This window comes from Panulirus ornatus, chromosome 35 (assembly GCF_036320965.1).
Source record: "Panulirus ornatus isolate Po-2019 chromosome 35, ASM3632096v1, whole genome shotgun sequence".
NCBI classification, from domain to species: Eukaryota; Metazoa; Arthropoda; class Malacostraca; order Decapoda; family Palinuridae; genus Panulirus; species Panulirus ornatus.
Window position 1 is genome coordinate 503165 of NC_092258.1, and position 21836 is coordinate 525000.

The window sequence follows — 21836 nt, forward strand, 5'->3', positions numbered from 1 at the left end:
TAAACTAGTTTGTAATCATTGGTATACTGTTGTTGGCACACCTCAGATGCTGCTTCATAACGATGTACATGCAGTGTGTGGGCACCTGAGAGAGTAGGACATACCGGAGATGGTCGTGCGACCCTGGTGAAAGTTATCCCCGCGAGCCATGACCTACATACGCAGGCACACCGTGAACCGCACCTCATCCCTCCCTTCCTCCCTCACCAGCACTTCCTCCCTCCCTCCATACCGCATTGAAGCCTCCTCCTGCCCTCCCTCGCCAGTATTTCCTCCCTCCTTCTCTCACCAGCCATGCCCTCCTTCTTCGGCAGCACCCTTTCCCCCTCCAGCACCTCTTCCGTTTTCCCTTCCCTCAGGAGAAATCCTCTTCCCTCCCTCCGTTAAAAGCTCTTTGTCCTTTCCTCCCTCCCTCCTTCCCTTTCTCCTCAGTAGCACCGCCTCTCTGCCTACCTCTTGCCCTCCAGCCTCACACCCCACAAATGGTTGTGCATCTCAGCGCTAAACACAACTCAAATAAAACAAATCCAATGGTAATTAATTGAATCGGTAAAGTTGTAAAGTATTTAGAGCTACAACTTATATTATAACTACTAGCTCTCTGTATTACGGAATGTCCCTCTAGGCAGTAAGTTTGTGTCACATTCTCCACAGAAGACAGAAAACTACCTGCCTATTATCTCCAGGCAATCACTGAGCTGCTGTGACCCGTGACACAGCAACATTTGAAGACGACATCCGGGAGGTGACGAGAGATAATAACCAAAACGTTACAACCTTCTGTTTTCAACACATACAAGAGGCAAAATACCCAGTGTCAAAAGTGTCTTGAGGAGCATCTGAGTGCACTGTCCATGGAACCAGGGCAGAGATGACGCAATAACCAGCGGACAGCTCGTCTTGACTCACCCGGTTGATGGACTGCCTTCCAGGACCACCACTGAGGCACCATCACCATCTTGTGCCTGGTCTACCTTCTCCTGTCTTTGTGTATATCGCCATAGTATTGACCTAGTGAAGTCAACGACATGGAAAAGGAATGAATGATTTCACCTAACCAGGAATACCTAGTCTGAGGAGAGACATGGGAGACAGGGGTTATAACTCTAATGCAGAGAGAGAGAGAGAGAGAGAGAGAGAGAGAGAGAGAGAGAGAGAGAGAGAGAGAGAGAGAGAGAGAGAGAGAGAGAGAGAGAGAGAGAGAGAGAGAGAGAGAGAGAGAGAGAGAGAGAAGTAAAAGTCTATATCAAGATCCGAATTGTAACACAAATATTCATGAACGGACGTACATGTAAACGCTGCAATACAAACTAGATACATGAACTCAAAAGCAAACACACAAAACAGTTCTAAACGAAAAAAAATCCCCGACTTGGAAAATTAATGGATAAGTCTCCAGGCATTATAGCTACAAGCTCACTTCTCTACACAGGCTATCCTCCAGTCCATCATCACAACGCTAGATTACACTTTGCTATTTTTAGTTTTATATCTACCGCGCGTCAAGAATGTCTATAGAGACCACATTTGCTTCATCCTACACTCCATGTGGCCTACTAAGACTCCTGGAGCACGGCCACCCTACCTATAGGTGAAAGTCTTGCAGGTATAACGTCGTGAGCGCTCACACTCTCGCTCGCAGTCCCGGATGTCATGTGCGTAGAAGCGGTCACGGATCACCCGCCCCTCCATCGCCGTCTCCGTCTCCGCCAGGCGGAAGCACTCTGGGGTGAGTGAACGGGCAAGGGTTAGAGTAGCTTCGGCAAAATACTACGTAAGGGAACCACATTATGTCCCAGGGATTTATATGGTATACTCTGATGTATAGTAATGTATATGTTACAAAGTGTGAGAGATAACGGAAGCATATAATAAATATTGTCTGTCATAGCTGATGTAGTCTAGTGATGAGGAAGTAAACCGGATAGCAGAAAAGGGGCCGACTTACCATTCCTTCCTCCATGGTTGCCATATCCTCCGCCTCCTCCTCCTCCCCCTCCTCCGCCGCTGCCAGGTCAGATATAGTTATATGGAAATTCATATAATCCATCTTTATACATATAATTCATCTTCATACATATATCATCATTATGCGTGCAAAACCCTAGGAACCTTTGTCCAGGTTATCTTTACAGTTTCAAGGCTGCTCTGTTGTGTGTGTGTGTGTGTGTGTGTGTGTGTGTGTGTGTGTGTGTGTGTGTGTGTGTGTGTGTGTGAGTGTGTGTGTGTGTGTGTGTGTCTACATGTACTTAACGAAACATACACAACAAGTAAATCCCTTAAAATCAAACAGTTCCTCACGCGTAACAATCGTCGTCGTCGAACTTCTTTTCGTAGAAGTCAAAGTCGTCGTCCCAGGTGAAGTCATAGCTGCTGCTGGCGTCCTGGCTGCTCAGCTCACAGTTGTCCCTGTACTGGTCGTAACCCAGGGTCTTGAACCTACCACGACAGTCAAATCATAGATTTTACTCTCATGATATTATCATCATTATTATCATTATTATTATTGTCATTATTATCATCATCATTATCATTATCATTAAAAGAGTATCATTCATCCGATTGTTTCTACTGTCTTCGTGAGGTGGAATCAGGAACAAACGCGCAAAGGCCGCACTTGCACACATTCGCTCATTAGGTGTTGTGTATAATACACTGACATCTACCTACCATTCACAGCCAAGCCCCACAGACCAAACCATGGTTTACCCTGACCTTTTAATCTATCCTGGATCAGCCCACTAATAACACTTCGCTATCCCTTAAACGATCAGCCCAACTCATGCCTCAGGTATCTAATGTCTAGTACGTCCACCCTCTTCCTTTCGTTTGCATTCAGTACTCAAAATTCAAGTCTGTACAACACTGTTAGGAGTGCTATTTCTTCCAACACACACATCTTTGTCCGAGCAAACAATGACCTCTCCTTCCACGTACCCTTTGATCCACCAAGGGCTTTAGCTCCTCTCAACCTATGACTCACTTCAGACTTTATTTTTCCATCCACTGCCACGTCCACCGATAGGTGCCGAGAGCACTCCGCTTCCTCCAGATCCCTCAGTTTAGACTTACACTTAAACCATCCTGTTTCATCACTTTGCTGTAGTTCATGACTTGCTTTTGTTCAATTTCACTTTCAAAATGCTCCCTTCAACACTCTCCCAAACTCCGTCACCAGTTTCATCATCGTAAACAGCAATTGATTAGCCTCCCTTACCTTTCCCACAAACTCCAACATACTGAGATTCACCCTTTGTTCTAAAATCTTTTCATTCACCTCCTTCACCCCTGTCCTCGTCCTTAAGCTGATCAGGTAACCATTGTGACATGACACATCCTTGAAGCAGATTCATTTTCACGAGGAATAATTTACCCTCCACCTTCCCTACTTACACATGTACCTTATCATCCTGGCAAAAACTCCTCACTGCACCAAAAAACTTGACATGTACCTAATATATTCGTCGTGCCTTTCACAAGGTCTCTATCATCCCTACTATACGTTTGTTCCACATTCGTAAATGCTCCGAAGAATTCGTTCTCTTTTCCCAAGTATTTTCTACACAGATTCTTCAAAGCAAACAAGTCCTCTAATCCTTTACCTTTACTGAGGCCATTTATGTATCTATAGTTCGAATATTACTTTTTTCTCCCTTGCCTTAAATAAAGGCAAGATAAATGCAACCTGCCAGTCCTCTGGGACCTTATTTATGGCCATACAAACGTTATCATAACGATGATGATGATAACAGTGATAACAGTAGTTTTATATAGTTTTAGTATTTTTCCACATTCATGAATTTTTCATTTTATCAAAGTATATCAAAGTTTTTAAAAATAGTATGAAACTTCTTAAATGGCGAGGCAGATTGAAAACGCTTCACATTGATTACAGGAATGTTTGACACAGCCTTTAGAATAAGTGAAATACCTGCATTAGAAATATAAACAATAAACTTTGGTAGCTGCTGAGTATGTGTGGTTTGTGTTGGGTTCCTGACTCATGGATGAGTGTAGCATCATGGATTTTCCTAACATGAGCACAGAAAAAAAATAAGAAACGAGACAATGAGTACCGGTGCTGCCATCCATATCAATATCTTATGATCTTATTTAGTCAACGTATTATTGTATGATTTCTCTGATACAGTAAGATTATCAGCGTTGTTGTTTGTGTTGCCTAATGACCTGAGACAATCACAGGCTGCTAAAAAGACCTCCTGTCTTTGTTACGGTCGGGAGACTTCATGATGAATATGTTTATGATATAAATGATTATTTGATAAGATCAATCAAAGGAGTTATTTCCCATTGTAAAAAAAGATATTGTTGTTCTTATGAAAAAAGAGGAGTGAGAAATGACTTCTAGTTAGAAATGTACGTGTGTGCACGTGGGAGGTATGTATGTGTGTACACGTGGGAGATATGTACGTGTGTGCACGTGGGAGATATGTGCGTGTGTGCACGTGGGAAATATGTACGTGTGTGCACGTAGGAAATATGTACGTGTGTGCACGTAGGAAATATGTACATGTGTGCACGTGGGAGACTGATTTTCTAAGGGATGAAGTAGCCGCAAGTGAACACTCCAGGGTCAGCCTTCTCTTTTACCTGCTGAATGAGGCGGACCTGAGCTGAAGACTTAGTTCTTACCCTCAGACGCTGATGCCTACTGTGAGCAAAACTGTAGCCAAGCTGTTCAACTGTTGTAAGTGAATGTTATTTTAAAATTGTGTGGGTATGCTAATGAGGTGTCGGGTGATGTTATCAGGTAGGATAACATACAAAAGATGACCTCCTGACACACATCATGTTTCCGCAGTGTTAGCTGTTCAGCCCTGACTCAATACTGTGGTAAATCGATCCAACATTTCTCCTATTATGTAATTCATTCTCAAAAGGAAAATGTCAATGGCACATTTTGCACCAAAATGATGAAAGAAGACACCTCTGTATAACCTAGTCAACACTATATTTCTCTCTCTCTCTCTCTCTCTCTCTCTCTCTCTCTCTCTCTCTCTCTCTCTCTCTCTCTCTCTCTCTCTCTCTCTCTCTCTCTCTCTCTCTCTCGAAATCTAGTCAGTTACGTGATGTCTTCACAGCTTCGGGATGCAAAATTAATATGAGCGGTGCTCAATCTAAACTAATTTAAATCTTCCTCTCTTTAGTTACTAAACTGTTATCTTTAAACTCTGATCAATATTTTCATCTGTCTGGGCCAAGAAGAAAACGTATCTAAGAAAACAAAAAATAGCTGAGATTGCCACAACCTGGGTCCAGCCTTAGTAGGGTAAGAGGGAGTTGCCGTGGTTCTTAATATAAGATGAAGTTGGGGAGAGTGGAGTAGAGAGGAGAGACACAGCAACTACACAAGCGTGTGGTGATAATTTGATTTATATATATATATATATATATATATATATATATATATATATATATATATATATATATATATATATATAGATATATAGATATATATATATTCTTCATTCTCCATAGCGAGGTAGCGTCAGCAACAGAGGACTGAGCCCCAGAGGAAAAATCCTCACTTGGCCCCCTTCTCTGTTCCTTTTTTTTGAACAAATGAAAACTGGAGGAGAGGATTTCCAACCCCCCGATCCCACCACATTTAGTCGCCTTTTACGACAGGCAGGGAATACATGGAAAGTATTCTTCTCCCCTATCCCAAAGGATGATCTCTCATATATATATATATATATATATATATATATATATATATATATATATATATATATATATATATATATATATATATATATATATATATATATATATATATATATATATATATATATATATATATATATATATATATATATATATATATATATATATATATATATATATACATATATATATATACATGTATATATATATATATATATATATATATATATATATATATATATATATATATATATATATATATATATATATATATATGTATATATGTATATATATATATATATATATATATATATATATATATATATATATATATATATATATATATATATATATATATATACATATATATATGTATATTATGACCTCCCAACTTGACCTGGTGCCTCGGATGAAAGGTCCAAGTGTTGTGGTTGACTGGATTGATGGCCCGGCGTGGCCATCTGGTTTTCTTCTCGGAGGTATGGGAAGACAGCAGGCCTAATGGTTCGGTCAGGGAAGTGAAATCCGAGCCGATATCGGAGGAAGGCCCTGGCCCTCGTCCTAACATGAAATAGCACTTACACAAAGACACACACATATATATAGACGAACATGTGGGCACACACACACACATGTTCATATCAATATATATATATATATATATATATATATATATATATATATATATATATATATATATATATATATATATATATATATTTTTTTTTTTTTTTTTTTCATACTATTCGCCATTTCCCGCGATAGCGAGGTAGCGTTAAGAACAGAGGACTGGGCCTTTGAGGGAATATCCTCACCTGGCCCTCTTCTCTGTTCCTTCTTTTGGAAAAAAAAAAAAAAAAAAAAAAAACAAGGAACAGAGAAGGGGGCCAGGTGAGGATATTCCCTCCAAGGCCCAGTCCTCTGTTCTTAACGCTACCTCGCTAACGCGGGAAATGGCGAATAGTTTGAAAGAAAGAAAAAGAAAATATATATATATATATATATATATATATATATATATATATATATATATATATATATATATATATATATATATAATGCATCTACGTAAATGTTCACAGAAAAACAATTAAGTGGAGAATTCTTCCTTACAGTTTTTCCTTTTCTCTAACCTTATCAAAACTAATAGATTACCGTTTTTAAACTCACGGGACTCCTTTGTTTATAACAACAAAAATTGGCAAAATATTCCAATATCATAAACGAGAAGGAAGGAGTAGAGTCTCCAACATTATGTATAACCAGAAGTAATTTCTAGTATACTCAATAGTCTTCTTACTGGCAACGTTGTTTGTTGGTATATCCATCTCTTTAGTGATCAGTTTATTAGAAGAAAAATCATGTACTTATAATCACTGTCAGAGCTTGAATGTAGTTTACACTGAGGAGAAAATGATGTACTGTAGTGTAAGAGGCTATGTTCCTGACCGGTAATTGAATCCTTTACAGCGTCGCTCCTGGTCACACTCCTGCTCACATTCGCGTCTGTCCCTCGTCCTCAGTACCTTGCCCTGGATTATGAACCTTCGGTCGATCCTCTCTCGTGTCTTGACCAGGTCGTAGCACCCTCGACCTGCAGGTGACGGGAAAGTAAGTTAAGGTGCAAGAGAGAGATAAAGATAAAAAAAGAGGCTCATAAATAGTTGAGGAATACCTATTTCTTACTAGTACTTAAGTACTTAAAACTATGTATTTACATGTGAGAGACTTAGTGCGTAGCACTCGCCGTAGAGAGAGAGAGAGAGAGAGAGAGAGAGAGAGAGAGAGAGAGAGAGAGAGAGAGAGAGAGAGAGAGAGAGAGAGAGAGAGAGAGAGAGAGAGACCAAGTCCGACATAAACATATAGTACTGGAAGATAGCCAAGAGTGTACTTTGTAGTACAGATTTTTTCCACAAAATCAATTAAGATACATCAACAACAATCTATACAAAACTATTCTTATTCTGTAAAACTCAAGTGTTTCCACATTCAATAAGTTAGTACTAAACTTCTCTATTCGTTATGTAAACATTCCTTGCCTTAGATTTAGCGTTGCCAGTGCGTCCCTACATATAAATTTTTGAATCATGTTTATGAGGAACTCAGTGTTTCACCCTGATAACTTTTTCACTCACAACGCAATTACGCTAACCCTTCTTAGTGATCATACCCTCGTGGATGTTATGTCTGCAATATTTTGTCTGCTTCCTGAAACTCAGAATCTTAACAAAATTCCAGGATTAGATGACTCCTTATAGTTTAGAAGTGCCTCTTTGCAGTTACTGATATTCTTCATTACTAAGTTATAGGAACATATATCTTTAACTATTTCCATCAGTTCATGGAAGTGGAAGATGACTACTACACGTACCTTTCCCACCAAATCCTCCCTTTGACAAAGAAGAAAAAAAGTGACTCACCCACCTCATCTCTTGCCTTTATCCCATGTGCTACTGTAGCTTTTGGTGGTTTTATTCTATAGTACACGACATGCAAGAGCAAACGTACACCCAAATCGAATCAATGTCGATTGAAAAGGTTAAAATCATCGTATTACCAGAGAGGAAAACACAATGAGGATCAATCTAAACTCCTATGATGTTTGTAGATTTGACTGGAAAGGCTATGGAAAAGGAGCTAGCTTAACCGACTATTCTCGTATGGCTGGTTTGCACACAAAAACAATAGGAAAAAACACCCAGTCGCGTGCTGCGGTTATAGGGTCTGGGACACATACAGGTAGGCGGCTCATGAAAGCAATAGCCAGAATAACACCTGTAGAACTTAAAGAATAGCAACATAACCTGGAATGGAAAGGGTTGGCTGAAGAGAAGCGATAGCAGGAGAGTTTATAAGCTGAAGGACTTTGATTTCACTCGGGGTAAAAGAGGGGTGGATGAAGAGCCAACCAAGGTATATATATGCATCACTCCAAAATGGCGACAATACGACTTGTAGATATGGAACAGTTGCTCAAAATACTAATGATTCTGGTCTGTATGGTAAATTCTCATCTTGGCCACCGTTATGTAGCTCTGACAAATATTTTCTCACATCTTCACATATTTCTAAAACTTTCAGCAACGTATTTCAACTTCCTTCATTTCTCCTCCCCTCCTCCTTCCATGAACAAATTGCAAAGGTGATATCAACGTTCATAACTCTTTCACTGCTCTGCTCCACTACTCTCTATCATATATCTGCACTCCATGTCACTTTCTTTTTCATTTCTGATTTCTCAAATACTCTACACTGGAGAAATTTGTGTATCGAAAATTTGAATTACGAGCCATTTTTCGCCAGTGAGAACATTTTCAAGCATCTTTCCTCTTTAGTAACTATCATCGGTAACTCTTCCAAATATAGGATTTCCTTAGATATTCAAATTTGCGAACTTACTTGAAATTCTCAAGTGAGCTTATTGCAAGAGCACAAAAATGCCACAACCTTTTCCTCCTATATTTGAAGAGCAACATCCCTGTCATGCTAGCCTATGCTTGTTATAACTCTGGTGAAGCAATGCACCTTTACAAACTGACTCCTCTTCCGTCTCCCTGCTGGGTTGGGTCGCTAATATTAAGAAGTAACATTGCGTGTACCAGATAGGTGTTATTGCCTTTCAAATGTTATACAAAGGAACTGAAAAGAATTCCATTGTATAACATTTCATAACAGTGTATAACATCTAGTTTATCTGTTTGTTTCCTCGCCATACTTTAACTTTTGAATAATTTCAGATATTCTTGCCTGGCCTGGAACATGAACTGGTATCAGCTGTCTTTGTAGGTCAGTTCTTAGGCAGACAAAACAAGGTTAATTTTCATACAAAATAATTCATTTATACGAGAATAAATCTCCTTGAAGGAGATAACATCCTTGGTTTTTCCTATTATGACCAAAATGGTGAATATAGATACAATGGTCAAGAGTACATTAGAAAGAGAACTGCTAATAAACATTTACGTATCTGGAGTCACCTCGAACCAGCAACTTAGACGTGATTATTATGAAGATATACGACAGTATTTGCCACACTGCTTTGCATCATGACGGCCTCACTACCTGCAATCACTTCCACTAATTTTCTTCAGAAGGAAGCAGCGTCAGTCGAAATGAATAATAAAATGGCATATTTCATTTTGGTATGTGAAATTATGTTATATTAACCAAATCAGTACAACTCTCTACCTCAACATGTTTTTCTAACTGCTCCCTTGAATGCATTTCTAATACTATTTCATCCTTTCCGTCATTGTTCAACATTACATGTCTGAATGTTCGTTCGTAACACGTAAATGACAGATCTACAGAGAGACAAAGATACCAACAAGCACACACAGAGACGAGTTTCATGATACTCCTGTCACTCACAAACGTTCACAGATACATATGTAGGCGGAAATCGTAGGTGGGAATTATTTCTGTTCTACAACCTGTAACTGCTATTAATCATATCTTACCGTAAATTCATAACAGATGTCAGAGTTATGAAGGCATCATAAGTTAACCCATATAGACATCACTATATTAGAGAAGATAACAGGGTGTAGAGCAGTGAGGCTGGCGGGGAGCCAGGTAGTAACGGCATCGCGCCTGCCGTGTGACACTCGGCAAGAGGAGGCCAGGTGTTATGTGAGGCAGGAAGGTGGCAAATCAGTGCTTTGATGCTACACTCAGACCCCAGTACACACCCTCCCTCTGTCGCACCAACGGTGTCGGCTGCATGGGGAATACATTTGCCCTTATTATATCGCGGTTATTGGGGTTAGACATAAAAAGAAAACAGTAAATGTAATGTGTTTACAACCATACTCTCTCAGTTCCACACTGACTGTCGCAAAAATTGTAATGTGTTCACAACTAAACCGTTTCTCAGTTCATTGTGACTGTCACATATGCGAATGATGATCTTATCATTAGTCTCAACCAATACGATAAACAGCATTGATCATTAAAGTATTCACCGTCTGTTTCAGGATATCGAAATATCTCTCGTTATCGATTTATTCCCAGCGTGTCGTAGAAGGCGACTAAAAGAGGTGTTCTGTTAGATTCGTTGTATACACTTAATATATATGCTGTATTAGATCATACTGACACTTACCACATACATCTGGTAACATTATGCGTAGGTGCCTTGTGACAGTACTAGGATCCCATTCCTTAACTTTTTTTTACGGAGTAAAAAGTTGAAACTGAATTCAATTAAAATCATTTTAAAGTGTAGATCCCACAAGAAATCTGCATCAATTCCCAGCGTGTGCTTCTTACTTTTATCAAAGCCTTATTATGTATCATGCTGAAATAGCTCGCTTGCTTCATTAGCTGATGCCAAACACCCAAAGAAGTGTATAAGAACATTCAGTGCCACCAGCATAAGAACAGATAAGTTAGGTGTTGCTTTATCGCCACTCGGATCCATTTTCTAAGATTTTAATTGTATTAAAGAGAACGTTTAGGCATAAACCCATGTGTTTGAGGAAACTGATTAACAGAAACCATTTTATGGGCGAGAAATTTTCATTTCTGATACTGAGCTCACTGTGATAGTTACTGGGACATTATCAAACCTATTCATGGAGCACCAAATATTCATTTCATTCAGAATATCTAACTGCCAAGTATTGATTGTAACCAAATGTTAATTGCATTTGATATCAAATGACAGAAAAAAGCGAAGGCTCAGAGTGCATTTCAGAAACCCTCTGGACATGATTGAGCAAACGATTGATTGCATGATTAAGTTTAGGTTCTCTGTTCATGAAATGATTCATATCAGATTTCATTTTTTCCTCGATCATGAATCTACTCTTGGATCAATTCGTGCGAAAAAGTATTATTTCCTTGAAATCAACCTGGGATTCGAAGCTTTTCTTGTCACACAAAAATTCATCACAGATTGTGTGTTTTGTCCTTTTTGTCTTTTATTTTGTGAATCAGTCATATTGGCTGTCGCTATTGAAGTAAGTTTCAGTGTTAAGTGAAAGTCCCATTATCATTCTTGGACTATGACTAGACTAGTCTTATTTCACCAAAGAAAGGAAAATTACGATGGGAAAAGGGGTCAAAGGCCATTGTATGCTTTTATAGATAAAAAGATGTGTCAATTTATAATTTCCTCGCTAACTTGTTTTACATAATTATTCAAAGTACCGCTATATAAACAGCCCTAATTCACCATTCAACAATGGCGAATGAAAATGAATTTTCTTTAGTAAATATGAATGGGTATATCTACGTGTTCATCTTTTGGATCTTTCAAATCATTACCGTTAGAAAACAACTTTTTCTTTGTTCACTTTTGAGGAGGAAGGTGGTCATGAAGATGGAGACTTTTGTGAACTTATGAAAATTTCGATGCTTCATATCAGAAGCTTACTTGGTAATGGTTTTGTTAATTATGAATCGTCTTTCGTGTTAAAATTTGTTGTATTAACAACCGTAAATCTTGTAGGTCATTGCCACCAAGGGTAATTCTTAATGCCAGATATACTTCAACGTAACAAATGTTAACTTTTTTCTTATCCTGCCGTATGGTCATTTTTATCAACTCCGCACAAGCTAACGATGAGATTATTTACAAAAAGGTTAAGTAGCCACCTCTTTCAGGCTGGTCATACATTTGATGGGTATCCATCCGGTTGTTCCTTACGCTTACTGCAAAGACGTCATTGAGTTTTTTTCTTTTGCAGTTTCTATTCAGACATAGACTCACAAAGGGAATTTTGCTCAAACTTAACAAATTAAACGATCCCTTTCTGCTGAAAATTGATTGCATGTGTAGTTTAGAAATCACTTGATATGTATAGAATATATTCGAAATGTAATCAGGACGATTCAAGACAAGTGGATTGTATCAACAATATTTGACCTGATATATAATCCGACGTGATCATAAACACCATCTGACATGATCCCCGGTAAGCTAACCTGATCATTGAGATTAACATATCTCATACAAGTCAGCTCATCTTACTATACAATCTAATGAACCAGACCATGTTCACCAACTTGATGATAACAGAAACCAACTGACCTCAGACCAGGTGTCATAGTCGTAAGCACCAAGACAAGCAAGACTCCCAAACTTCCTGTTTCATTGTCGCTATTTTTCCTTATTACAAAAAAAGTGTTACCAAAATCATATGGCCAAATTTGATATGACTGCTAATGTTCTCAGCAGCAACTGCTGAAGACACCACTACAGCAACAGCAACTGATAAAAAGTCATTGTAAATACATAAGCTCAAGCAATTCATTTCGATAACTTGAGATACTGTACCTCTGCCAGGCCAGTGCCAGTGATTGCCTGGCCTGCTGCCGGAGCCGCTCCAGTACTCGTTATTTCCACCAGAGTAGGCGCCAGATCCTTGCAGTTCTTCCACTAGGATATGTTGATAGCCATATCCTCCATAGTTGTTACCTGATGTCACCTTCCCGTTGTCGAGGTAAATACAGAGGCCTCTGGTTGTCAGCAGAGCCCACGACAACACAAGCACGGTTGGTCGCGGCACTCGGCTGCTTCGCCTGGTTGGCATTGTTCCCTTAGGGTCACTTTGGTTCTCAGAGATGAAAGTGACTAGTTATGGTTGAGATTCATGCGCTAATACTTTGGTTACAACTTTTGGTCATCATGACACAAGAACCTGACGAGTTCACTGAGAGAGGTGTATCCAGGGTGTTCCTGGCAGGACCCCAGTGGATACTGTGCACACTGGAGACACTGCACCCCGAGGCACAGCGGAGCTACACCCACAACTCAGGCACCTCCCCTTCACGCTCCCCAACCTCATTCCCCTCCTCCTGCCCCGACGCTCTTCCACCTTTACTTTCTATTTTCTGTTGAAAATCACATGCAGATAGAAATCCTTTTTTCAGAGGATATATCTTTGTCTCTTTCCAGGACGTCTCACTGATCACGGCCTCATACCTAAGGTGTTGCTCTTCATATCATAGGTCACAGGATGATCAGAGTCTACATTCATGTTGTTGTAGAAAACATACGTATGTGAGACGGAGGTGATGAGGAACCCAGGAGTAGTGGACGGGGAAGTGACGCTGCTAGTGTGAGACTCGGGATCAACATGACAGCCTAGCACTGCAGCAGGACCCCTCGGTCTTTATGGTAGTGCCGCATCCCTTGACGCCTACATTCAATGTGTCCCGTTGGGCGGGATGACGTCACGTCCGCTCGCGCTTACAAACGAGTTGCGGCAACAGTTCCGCTTCGCTCTATTGTGGAATAAACATTCCGGCACGAGGGATGAAAAGGGGTCATCACTGACCTATGCTTTCCTTTCAGTGATGTTGATAACCGACCCGAAATTGACGGTAAATGTTTGATGCCACTTGTGAAATTACAAGCTGATGTAACCGGGGCATCCCCGACACGCAGCTCAGACCTGATACTCCTTATCCCAATCATCTACCCCGATATTTTTTTCCACTCGTCCACGCTCCTTCCTGCATTATACCGCACCCACCTCCTTACCTTCTCATACATGTTGACAGGAGACAGAATTCGTGTACTCTCGCTGCAGAATCATATGTAGAACAGATTCTGTGCTTGAATGGAAATATATAACCTCAATGATTAGGGCTGGAATGCAAAGTATCGAAAAATACGAGTGAACCTGCCTACAGATAATGGAGAACACTGATCGCATGAAAGATGCTAAAAGGCAGATATAGATATGCCTTTGAAAAATGTAGTCTGTGGTGGAAGTACAGGTTGACTAGAGCACATTTAACAAGAATAGCAGAAAACCAGCCACATAGCATGCAGTAGGATGTTGGTATGACATTAAAGAAAATGAAAAAGAAAATATGCCAGAAAACCGGTCATCAAATTGCCACAAAAAATAATCTCCATCTCTTCCACTGAGTTCGGAGGTAGAAACGCCGGAAGACAGACCTGGATCTTTTCCAGTGGGAGAACTGCCACTTCACATGGCTGCATCCCCTTCCCGGAACAGCTCACCAGGCTAGAGAACAGAACCAGTTCACGCTATTGGTTCCCTATGTCATTACCTGCGCTGTGTTGTTGCCCAAACACTTCATCAAATATTTCGCTTCACGGGTTTCGACAGAGGATCACACTACTAAACACAAGAGACATATCTCCAGCACATGGTTATCACATCTATCGTCTGTTAGTATAGATAGAATAACATCAAAGTGATGTGCGTGATGTGTCTTGGAACTAGAAGATTTGGTCAAAATTATCCAGTATAAAGGTATCAGCTGAGAGCAATGACTCATGTTACCTCTCACTGTTAGCACCATTGACGCTGCACCAGTACCTCTTACTTTCGCAGATCTGTTTATGACAGCCTAACAAATGGCAGCTGACATGAAGAAAAATGATACTTATCGTTTTTGTTCTCAATAAAATGTTCCTCCTTGATTAGGAAGATCATATGTTTCATGCGTTCTCCTGCATGAGGTACTTGGGAAAGTGTGTAAGAGGTGCGATGAGAGGATGGTGGGTGGTCAACGGGTATACAACGGGGGTGGGGGTAAGGGGTGATGGGGCGTTGGTGCAGTGTGTCAAAACTGAGGTGGCTAATTAGGTGGTTAATGGTGGAGATTGTAGAATGATGAGGTGAATAAAGAGATACTGAGGAGATGGAAAGGGTTCGAGGGATAAAGTTTGTTTGGGGGTTAGAAAGGAACGTAATAGAACTAAGCAGTCAGGCAAGTGTACATCGAGGTCATTAATGTCCTTAGTTGAAATCTATCTTATTCTTAATTCGGCTCCTGTCTAGAGAACGCTCTCTCTAGAAGAGCGACTGGAGCAGCACATTCATAGATATAATTCGTTATCGCGAGATTTAATGGATCTATGAAGATAGAACTACAAAAGGATTAAACGACAGACAATTTTCTTACATTCAGAATTGCTGAACAAACTCGAGATCTACCGAAAAACATATCCTGCTTCATCGGAATGAATACATATTTTTGTCAACTATGCATTGAATTGATAATCAATATATCAGTCTGGCCATTTGGCGTTGTTACGCAAGAAAAAGATTATCATGAGAGCTGAGCAAGCATAGAGTAACAGTTTCCATTGCACACTGACATACTGGCATTTACCATAGAGAGACTGGTTGGCAATACCATCTTTCTTTGCCAAGGGTTCAGACAACTTACCATTTGACCACCATGCTAGAGCGTTGATTCTGTCACATCCCCTGAGGGAATGTGGTCTGCCACTGGCACGCTCATGTGTTGCAGCTTCTGAGGGATTGTAGCTTGGCATTGAAATTTCCTCGTGTCTTACATCCTAAGGGAGTATGGCCTGACAGTGGTACGCCCGTTTGTCACGCGCCGGCGCTGTCGCGTGCCACACCTGCTCAGTGCACCATAACAGATCACCCCGTGGCCTCAACTTTTGATCTAATTTCCCAGGATTTATATCGAGTGAGGTTAATACTGAGGCTCCTCCTTCTCATCTAGTTTTGTGGTCATAGTCGATATGAATTCCACTGTATATGGGTTTCTCAGGCCAGTAGAAATATGTATCCTATTCTTGTTTTTCTATGTAAGACATGAAATAAACAAATGTATAAGAGGCCAGCATTAGTGATTACATCTTTTTATTGATCAATATACTATTTCTGTAGAAACAGACACGTAAGAAACTAACTTTCATTCTAAATTGAATTATTAATTATATCTTAGCTAAATCTGATGTCAGTAATACACTATGAAAACAAAATTTTGCTCACCGTCAAAGTCTCAGATATGCCACGATCCTGAGCCAGAACGGAATTCGGAGAAGATTTTTCTGCGTTTTTTATCGGAATAAGATTTGCTTTGTTTTGAAGGGAGGTAGCAAGCTTCATGGATCGCGTCCTGCTACACTGCTCACAGACATGATAGTTGGCACAAAAGATATCATGGAAACGAACGCATTCTGAACACAGGTTATAAACGACATTCGTGATGGAGAATTTCGGTGTTCTTATCGTTTTTGAGCAATAAGCGCAGAGGCTCCCAAAAAGGAAGCAGGAGTGTATGAAAAAGTCATTACTCTTTTTTTACTTGATTTTATCATTCTATCACTGTGATAATTACATTTAAGATTGTAATTTTCTTTGCAGATAGTTGTTGTTATAACTGCTCCTGAGTGGCGGGGAACAGGCATTCTGCTGCCACACTGTGATGGACCGTAAAGAACTTTCACCAGTCAGATGCTCAGGGTCAGAACACTTGTCTCATGATATAATTAAAATAGACAATGGGCTTTTATCTTTAATTGTAATAATCATGTAACAACTAAAGTTGCAAAAATTAAGGAACAAAAAAACTAATCCTCTTTAATACTTGTGGTTCTTGCCACGGCTGACGGGTCCTCTCCTCACGTCCCCTTGTCATCACACCGTGTACTCTCCTAACTCGCTCCCAGAGCCTCACCACTGGCAAAACCATTATGAAGCTGAACACTTCCCACACTGGAACAAGGCACACCCGTACTAGATGCCCCCAGTACAGGAACTTTTCCAGTGTACTCATATGATCAAAATGAAAGTTCGAAAAACTGTTTATCATTTCCACTGAACATATGTTGAGGGTTATATACATGTTCCATCATGACCTGGTGAACTATAGCTGGTGACCACTTGCCTAGTGACCCTGACTGGTAGTGACTGTACCTGTGACTTAATGCCTTGCCTGACATACTACGTATAATGATTAGATAACAGCCAGGACAGAAGGTGATTAACTGGATGATAAATGGTTCGGCATGTCTTTCATTATTTCATTAAGACCAACAATGCAAGTTTAGCAGCAGCGGATAAGGGCGGAGGGATGAAAGGTGTTGTGAGTGGCGGACCGGCAGTTGTTCCGGAGGGGAACTCCCTGAGGTCGGGGACTCCGACGAGCAGGCCGACACATCCCAGGCTGCGGAAATGTTCCCGACTCATGTATCCGGCAGCAGTCGGGCAGGTATTATGTTTATTTACTGGCACCACAAAATAATGAGAAAGATCAACAAAGACAAAACAGAAATGGAAATCACTTTTATAATCATAATCAATTTATGCCCATGTATTTACCTGAGTCCTTTGTCAACGTATATGTCTTTGTTCGTGTGGTTCTTTGTTTATGTTTGTTTGTATGAATCAGTTTACCTTCCTTGCTTACCTCACTGTCCTGTAGTTTCATGTTTTCATTGGTTATGTTTTCTCCTCTCTCTCTTCTAACGCCTTTACTATGCTTGATATTTCTGTCTATGCTTATTCCTTCTTTCCGCATGTGTTCACTTCTCTTCCCTTATTTATCATATCTGTCTACGTCGGTATGTCCGTAAGACAGAATATCTGTATTCTAACATGAGTGCACATTAGAATGTGTGCATGTTAACATGTCTCTACATTAGCATGTCTTTATGTAAATATACACCTGTGTTAGGATGTCTGTACGTCACCATGTCTTTACGTCAGCATGTCTGTGCGTCACTATGTCTGTACGTCACCATGTCTGTATGTCACTATGTCTGTACGTCACCATGTCTGTGCGTCACTATGTCAGGTTTGATTGACCCCGACGGGGAGTCAATAGAGTAACTGGTCTTTAGGAGGTGTGCCAATATGAAACATAACATCAGTCATTTCTTTCTAGTCAGTCTGGTATCATGAACACACACACACACACACACACACACACACACACACACACAAATTATGTTAAAACTGTCCATGTGAGGGTAGTAAACACGTCATAGAAGATAGAACTGGCTTGTTCACATAAGAATTAGATATTTTGCAGCTCAGGGTAACGCAGTCAATACAGCTGTCACGTTCATAATCTAGGGGGCACCACTTAATAGAAAAATTCTGGTGACGTTATAAAGTTTATTGCAATTCAGGTTTTTTCTTACCTTATATCTACTTTGTTATCGTTGCTCCAGAACGTCTAAATTGACCTGTGGCCATGATACTCAGTCTTTGTAATGGGTTTGATTATATCAGAAAATGATACAAATATACACAGCTGCGATTGCAAGAAATCTTGTGTGTGACTGGCAGAATTGTGTCAGATTTCGTTGAGGATGGAAAGGATGATTGCTTTATTGTTCAAGTGTTATGTGTCATTGGTAGGTGCACAGATAGGGATGACCAGAATACATTAAAATTTGAGCTATGCAAATTGACACTGGAGCAAAAACTGTGAATGCTATTCTTTTTCATGGCAACCTTACCTATTACTCTTTTTCTATTTTCTCTTTTACATTCAGTTCTTAAAACTGTGATCTCTTTCATTGATTTTCTGTTTCTCTTAATTGATAGGTAGCGCGGTGCATCCATCATGTGTGTGTACCGACGCGCATGACCTGTGCCAGTAATGGTACACCCAAGAACACACACACCTGACCTGTGCCAGAAGTGGCAGGGAGCAGCCTACACCCATCCAGCCAGATCATAACAAGTGTGCTGCACAAGATTTGCACTTAACAAAACACTCAGTATGTGCAGGCAGGAGGAACGTTGTATGTAACCAGCAACCTTGGCTCTGCATCATACCCAAGGTTAAGCTTCTTACACCTGCTCAAAAATAGAGATATTCTATACTCTTGAAGGATCCTTTGTCTATTTTAGGAAACATCGTGACACTAACTAAACTCACTGCAAAATATTAGCATTGTTTTTCTTTAAGATAAGAAGATTAATATCATGTCGGAATTACCGAAGAGTCTGTGGAGTTGTTGTCCAACAAATGTACAAGGGTAGTAAGCGGTCACCCAGTTTAACCTATATTTTCATGAGGACACCCTGTGCGAGGAGTGGATGTTTCCCCGGAAACTTAACTTCTTTTCTGGTGGGGCAGACTTCTTAAGGGATCAGGAGCCCCTGTTGCGATTCATGATCTTTTAACAGCAGGGAAATTTGTTCGACTTTTTTGTGAAACGTATATGAGTTTTGAATTCTCTCAGTGAAAATGTTTCCCCAAAGTAAAGAATCCTAATTCATCATTCTGAATCGATAAGGACTGAAAAAAATTTGCATCTTGAATAGGTGATCAGTTTTCTGGACTATACCACAGATTTACCTGATATCTAACGTTTGCATATTGGGAGTCAAGTCCTAACCAGAAATCATGTATTTGAAGGCCGACATGACGCTCTCAGGTGCTTTCCAAGTCTAAATCAAAGCTTACGAAATCCTCCCTGTTGTAGCGGTTAGTATCGCTGACCGTCACGCATTCACAGGTCACTCGGGGTCGAGCGCATAGGTTCGAATCCTAGTTGCATCAGTCGGTCCACAGTCAACCCAACTGTTCATCCTTCCCCAGGGGTTGGTCGATAAAATGGGTACCTGGCTTAGGCTAAGGTATAGATATACATAACGTTGTTGAGGTAGCCTTGGTTATGATATTCGGTAGTCCATACAGACTCGGCTAACTTGAAAAACATTAAAAGAAATGAAAAGTTCTAGAAGTAACTGTATGGATGAATGATATTGTTTTCTTTTTCTGCCCTGAGGTTGACTGATGGCTGGAGTCGCATATGATGGAATTTTGTTATGCTGTTGAAGAATTTCGGTGTACAGATCACAGCTGGCTGGTTGACAAACCAACAGTAAGTGACAAACGAAAAAGATTATTTATATATATATATATATATATATATATATATATATATATATATATATATATATATATAGGAAGAGAAAGCTTTACTGTACGTGGAGTGTTAACGATGTTCTTCGTGCTTTTGTCTAAAGTCTTCAGAAAATTCAACACACTCCTTGTAGGTGTCAACACTGCTCTTTCCGTGTGTACGGATAGTCAAGAGAAAGCTCTCTTCAAATAGATACCTTGTAAGATCTCTTACATTAATTATATCACAGCTTTAAAAATTGCTCAGCGACATCGGTTTAGCTATTTCTATTGCACCGATGATATTAGGTATAAGTCATAGGACTGGATTATTCATCTAGAAATTCTAAAACACCAAATACATGAAAAATCAAAACCAAATCCATAAAGATTAAAGAAATGCAGACGCAAGGAGGACAGCGAACGATTCACTCACATTATCATGAACCACAAACACAGGATGAAACTTGAAAATCTTATGAGGCAAAATTACAAATCTTTTTGTTAGCTGTCAGAAGTTGAACAGGAAATCTCCCCTTTCTCTTTATCTGACGTATGGGGTCGGTGGCACCATGAAGGAGAGAGTTCGTATATCATGTATACTAATAATAATTACACTAACAATCTGTTTACATCACCATTTGTTTAAAATTGTCAGCATTATGAAATAATGAATAATATGTTTATCATTGTAACAAACTTGATATCAAGAATGAAAATTGGTATCTTCTGTGTCAGGGAATCAGTGCTTGTTAGATGTTTTGTGATGTGAAACAAGGTAATTATATAATGATGGTAGCAGGTGTGTTATAGGAAGGCCACAAGCTCTTCTGACAGAATGGCTAAATGGTTCAGGATGATTGGTACCGACCTAATCAATCGAGACGAAATGACTCGTGACACGATGAATGAGGACAGTATGATAAAGAACATAATGACCCATGCAACTAATGGTAGAAAACATAACAACACGTAGGATATGACACAAAAGTTGATGTAAACTGTAATATTCATTTTGTAATGCTAAGGAAGTGTTACTCGTATATCAACTGAATATTAAATGATGGAGTCGTTGCATTTACAGGTCACAACATATGACGTCACGTGACCTATGGTTAGGTGTGGCGGTAGAGAAGTTAGTCCAAAACACTGTGCTGAACGTCGAGACAGAACCCGTCATGCGCAACACTTAACTTATATCAAATATGTTTCAAGTTTGCCACACACCAGGAGGACGATCAACAATGATTATGATATGATGGTGATCACAGAAGGTAAACGTTGACTCAAACGTACAGACAGTGTGAACATGTTTGTTCATTTTTCCCTTATCAGCTTCTGATGATATGTGAGAAGGGCTCTTAATATTTTATTTCTACTTAAGTAAATAATAATAATATAATGATATAACAATATGATAAAACAGTGATTGAGATGAATGACGTAGAGTACAAAAGACTAAAAAATATCAAATATGTTTTTAACATATTTTGTCGTTCCTCGTTCTATATCTTGATACATTTTGGCGTTATCTATAT

The 21836-nt window shown here is 39.7% G+C and overlaps 1 protein-coding gene and 1 long non-coding RNA gene across 7 annotated transcripts in view; one reads left to right on the forward strand and one right to left on the reverse strand.

Annotated features, from left to right (window-relative positions):
• Positions 1-21836, reverse strand: part of LOC139760048 (uncharacterized) — a 37868-nt gene that overhangs the window by 8089 nt on the left and 7943 nt on the right. The window contains exons 1-5 of one of the 2 annotated variants that reach the window (XM_071682808.1): positions 12971-13585; positions 7138-7282; positions 2302-2439; positions 1949-2007; positions 1586-1724 (exon numbers count right to left, since the gene is read on the reverse strand). In XM_071682808.1, coding sequence (XP_071538909.1) covers positions 1586-1724; positions 1949-2007; positions 2302-2439; positions 7138-7282; positions 12971-13226 — 737 coding nt within the window. In that variant the 5' untranslated portion in view covers positions 13227-13585. Of the gene's footprint in view, positions 1-1585; positions 1725-1948; positions 2008-2301; positions 2440-7137; positions 7283-12970; positions 13586-21836 lie in introns of those variants that run through there. The other variant, XM_071682805.1, reaches the window with a different exon arrangement.
• Positions 1609-21836, forward strand: part of LOC139760049 (uncharacterized) — a 21193-nt gene continuing 965 nt past the window's right edge. The window contains exons 1-5 of one of the 5 annotated variants that reach the window (XR_011715218.1): positions 1609-1729; positions 1892-2014; positions 16800-17646; positions 18990-20278; positions 21383-21836. The exon at positions 21383-21836 is cut by the window's right edge and continues 965 nt beyond it. This is a non-coding gene — a long non-coding RNA (uncharacterized lncRNA). The remainder of the gene's footprint in view (positions 1730-1891; positions 2015-16799; positions 17647-18989; positions 20279-21382) is intronic. The other 4 variants (XR_011715221.1, XR_011715219.1, XR_011715222.1 and 1 more) reach the window with 4 other exon arrangements.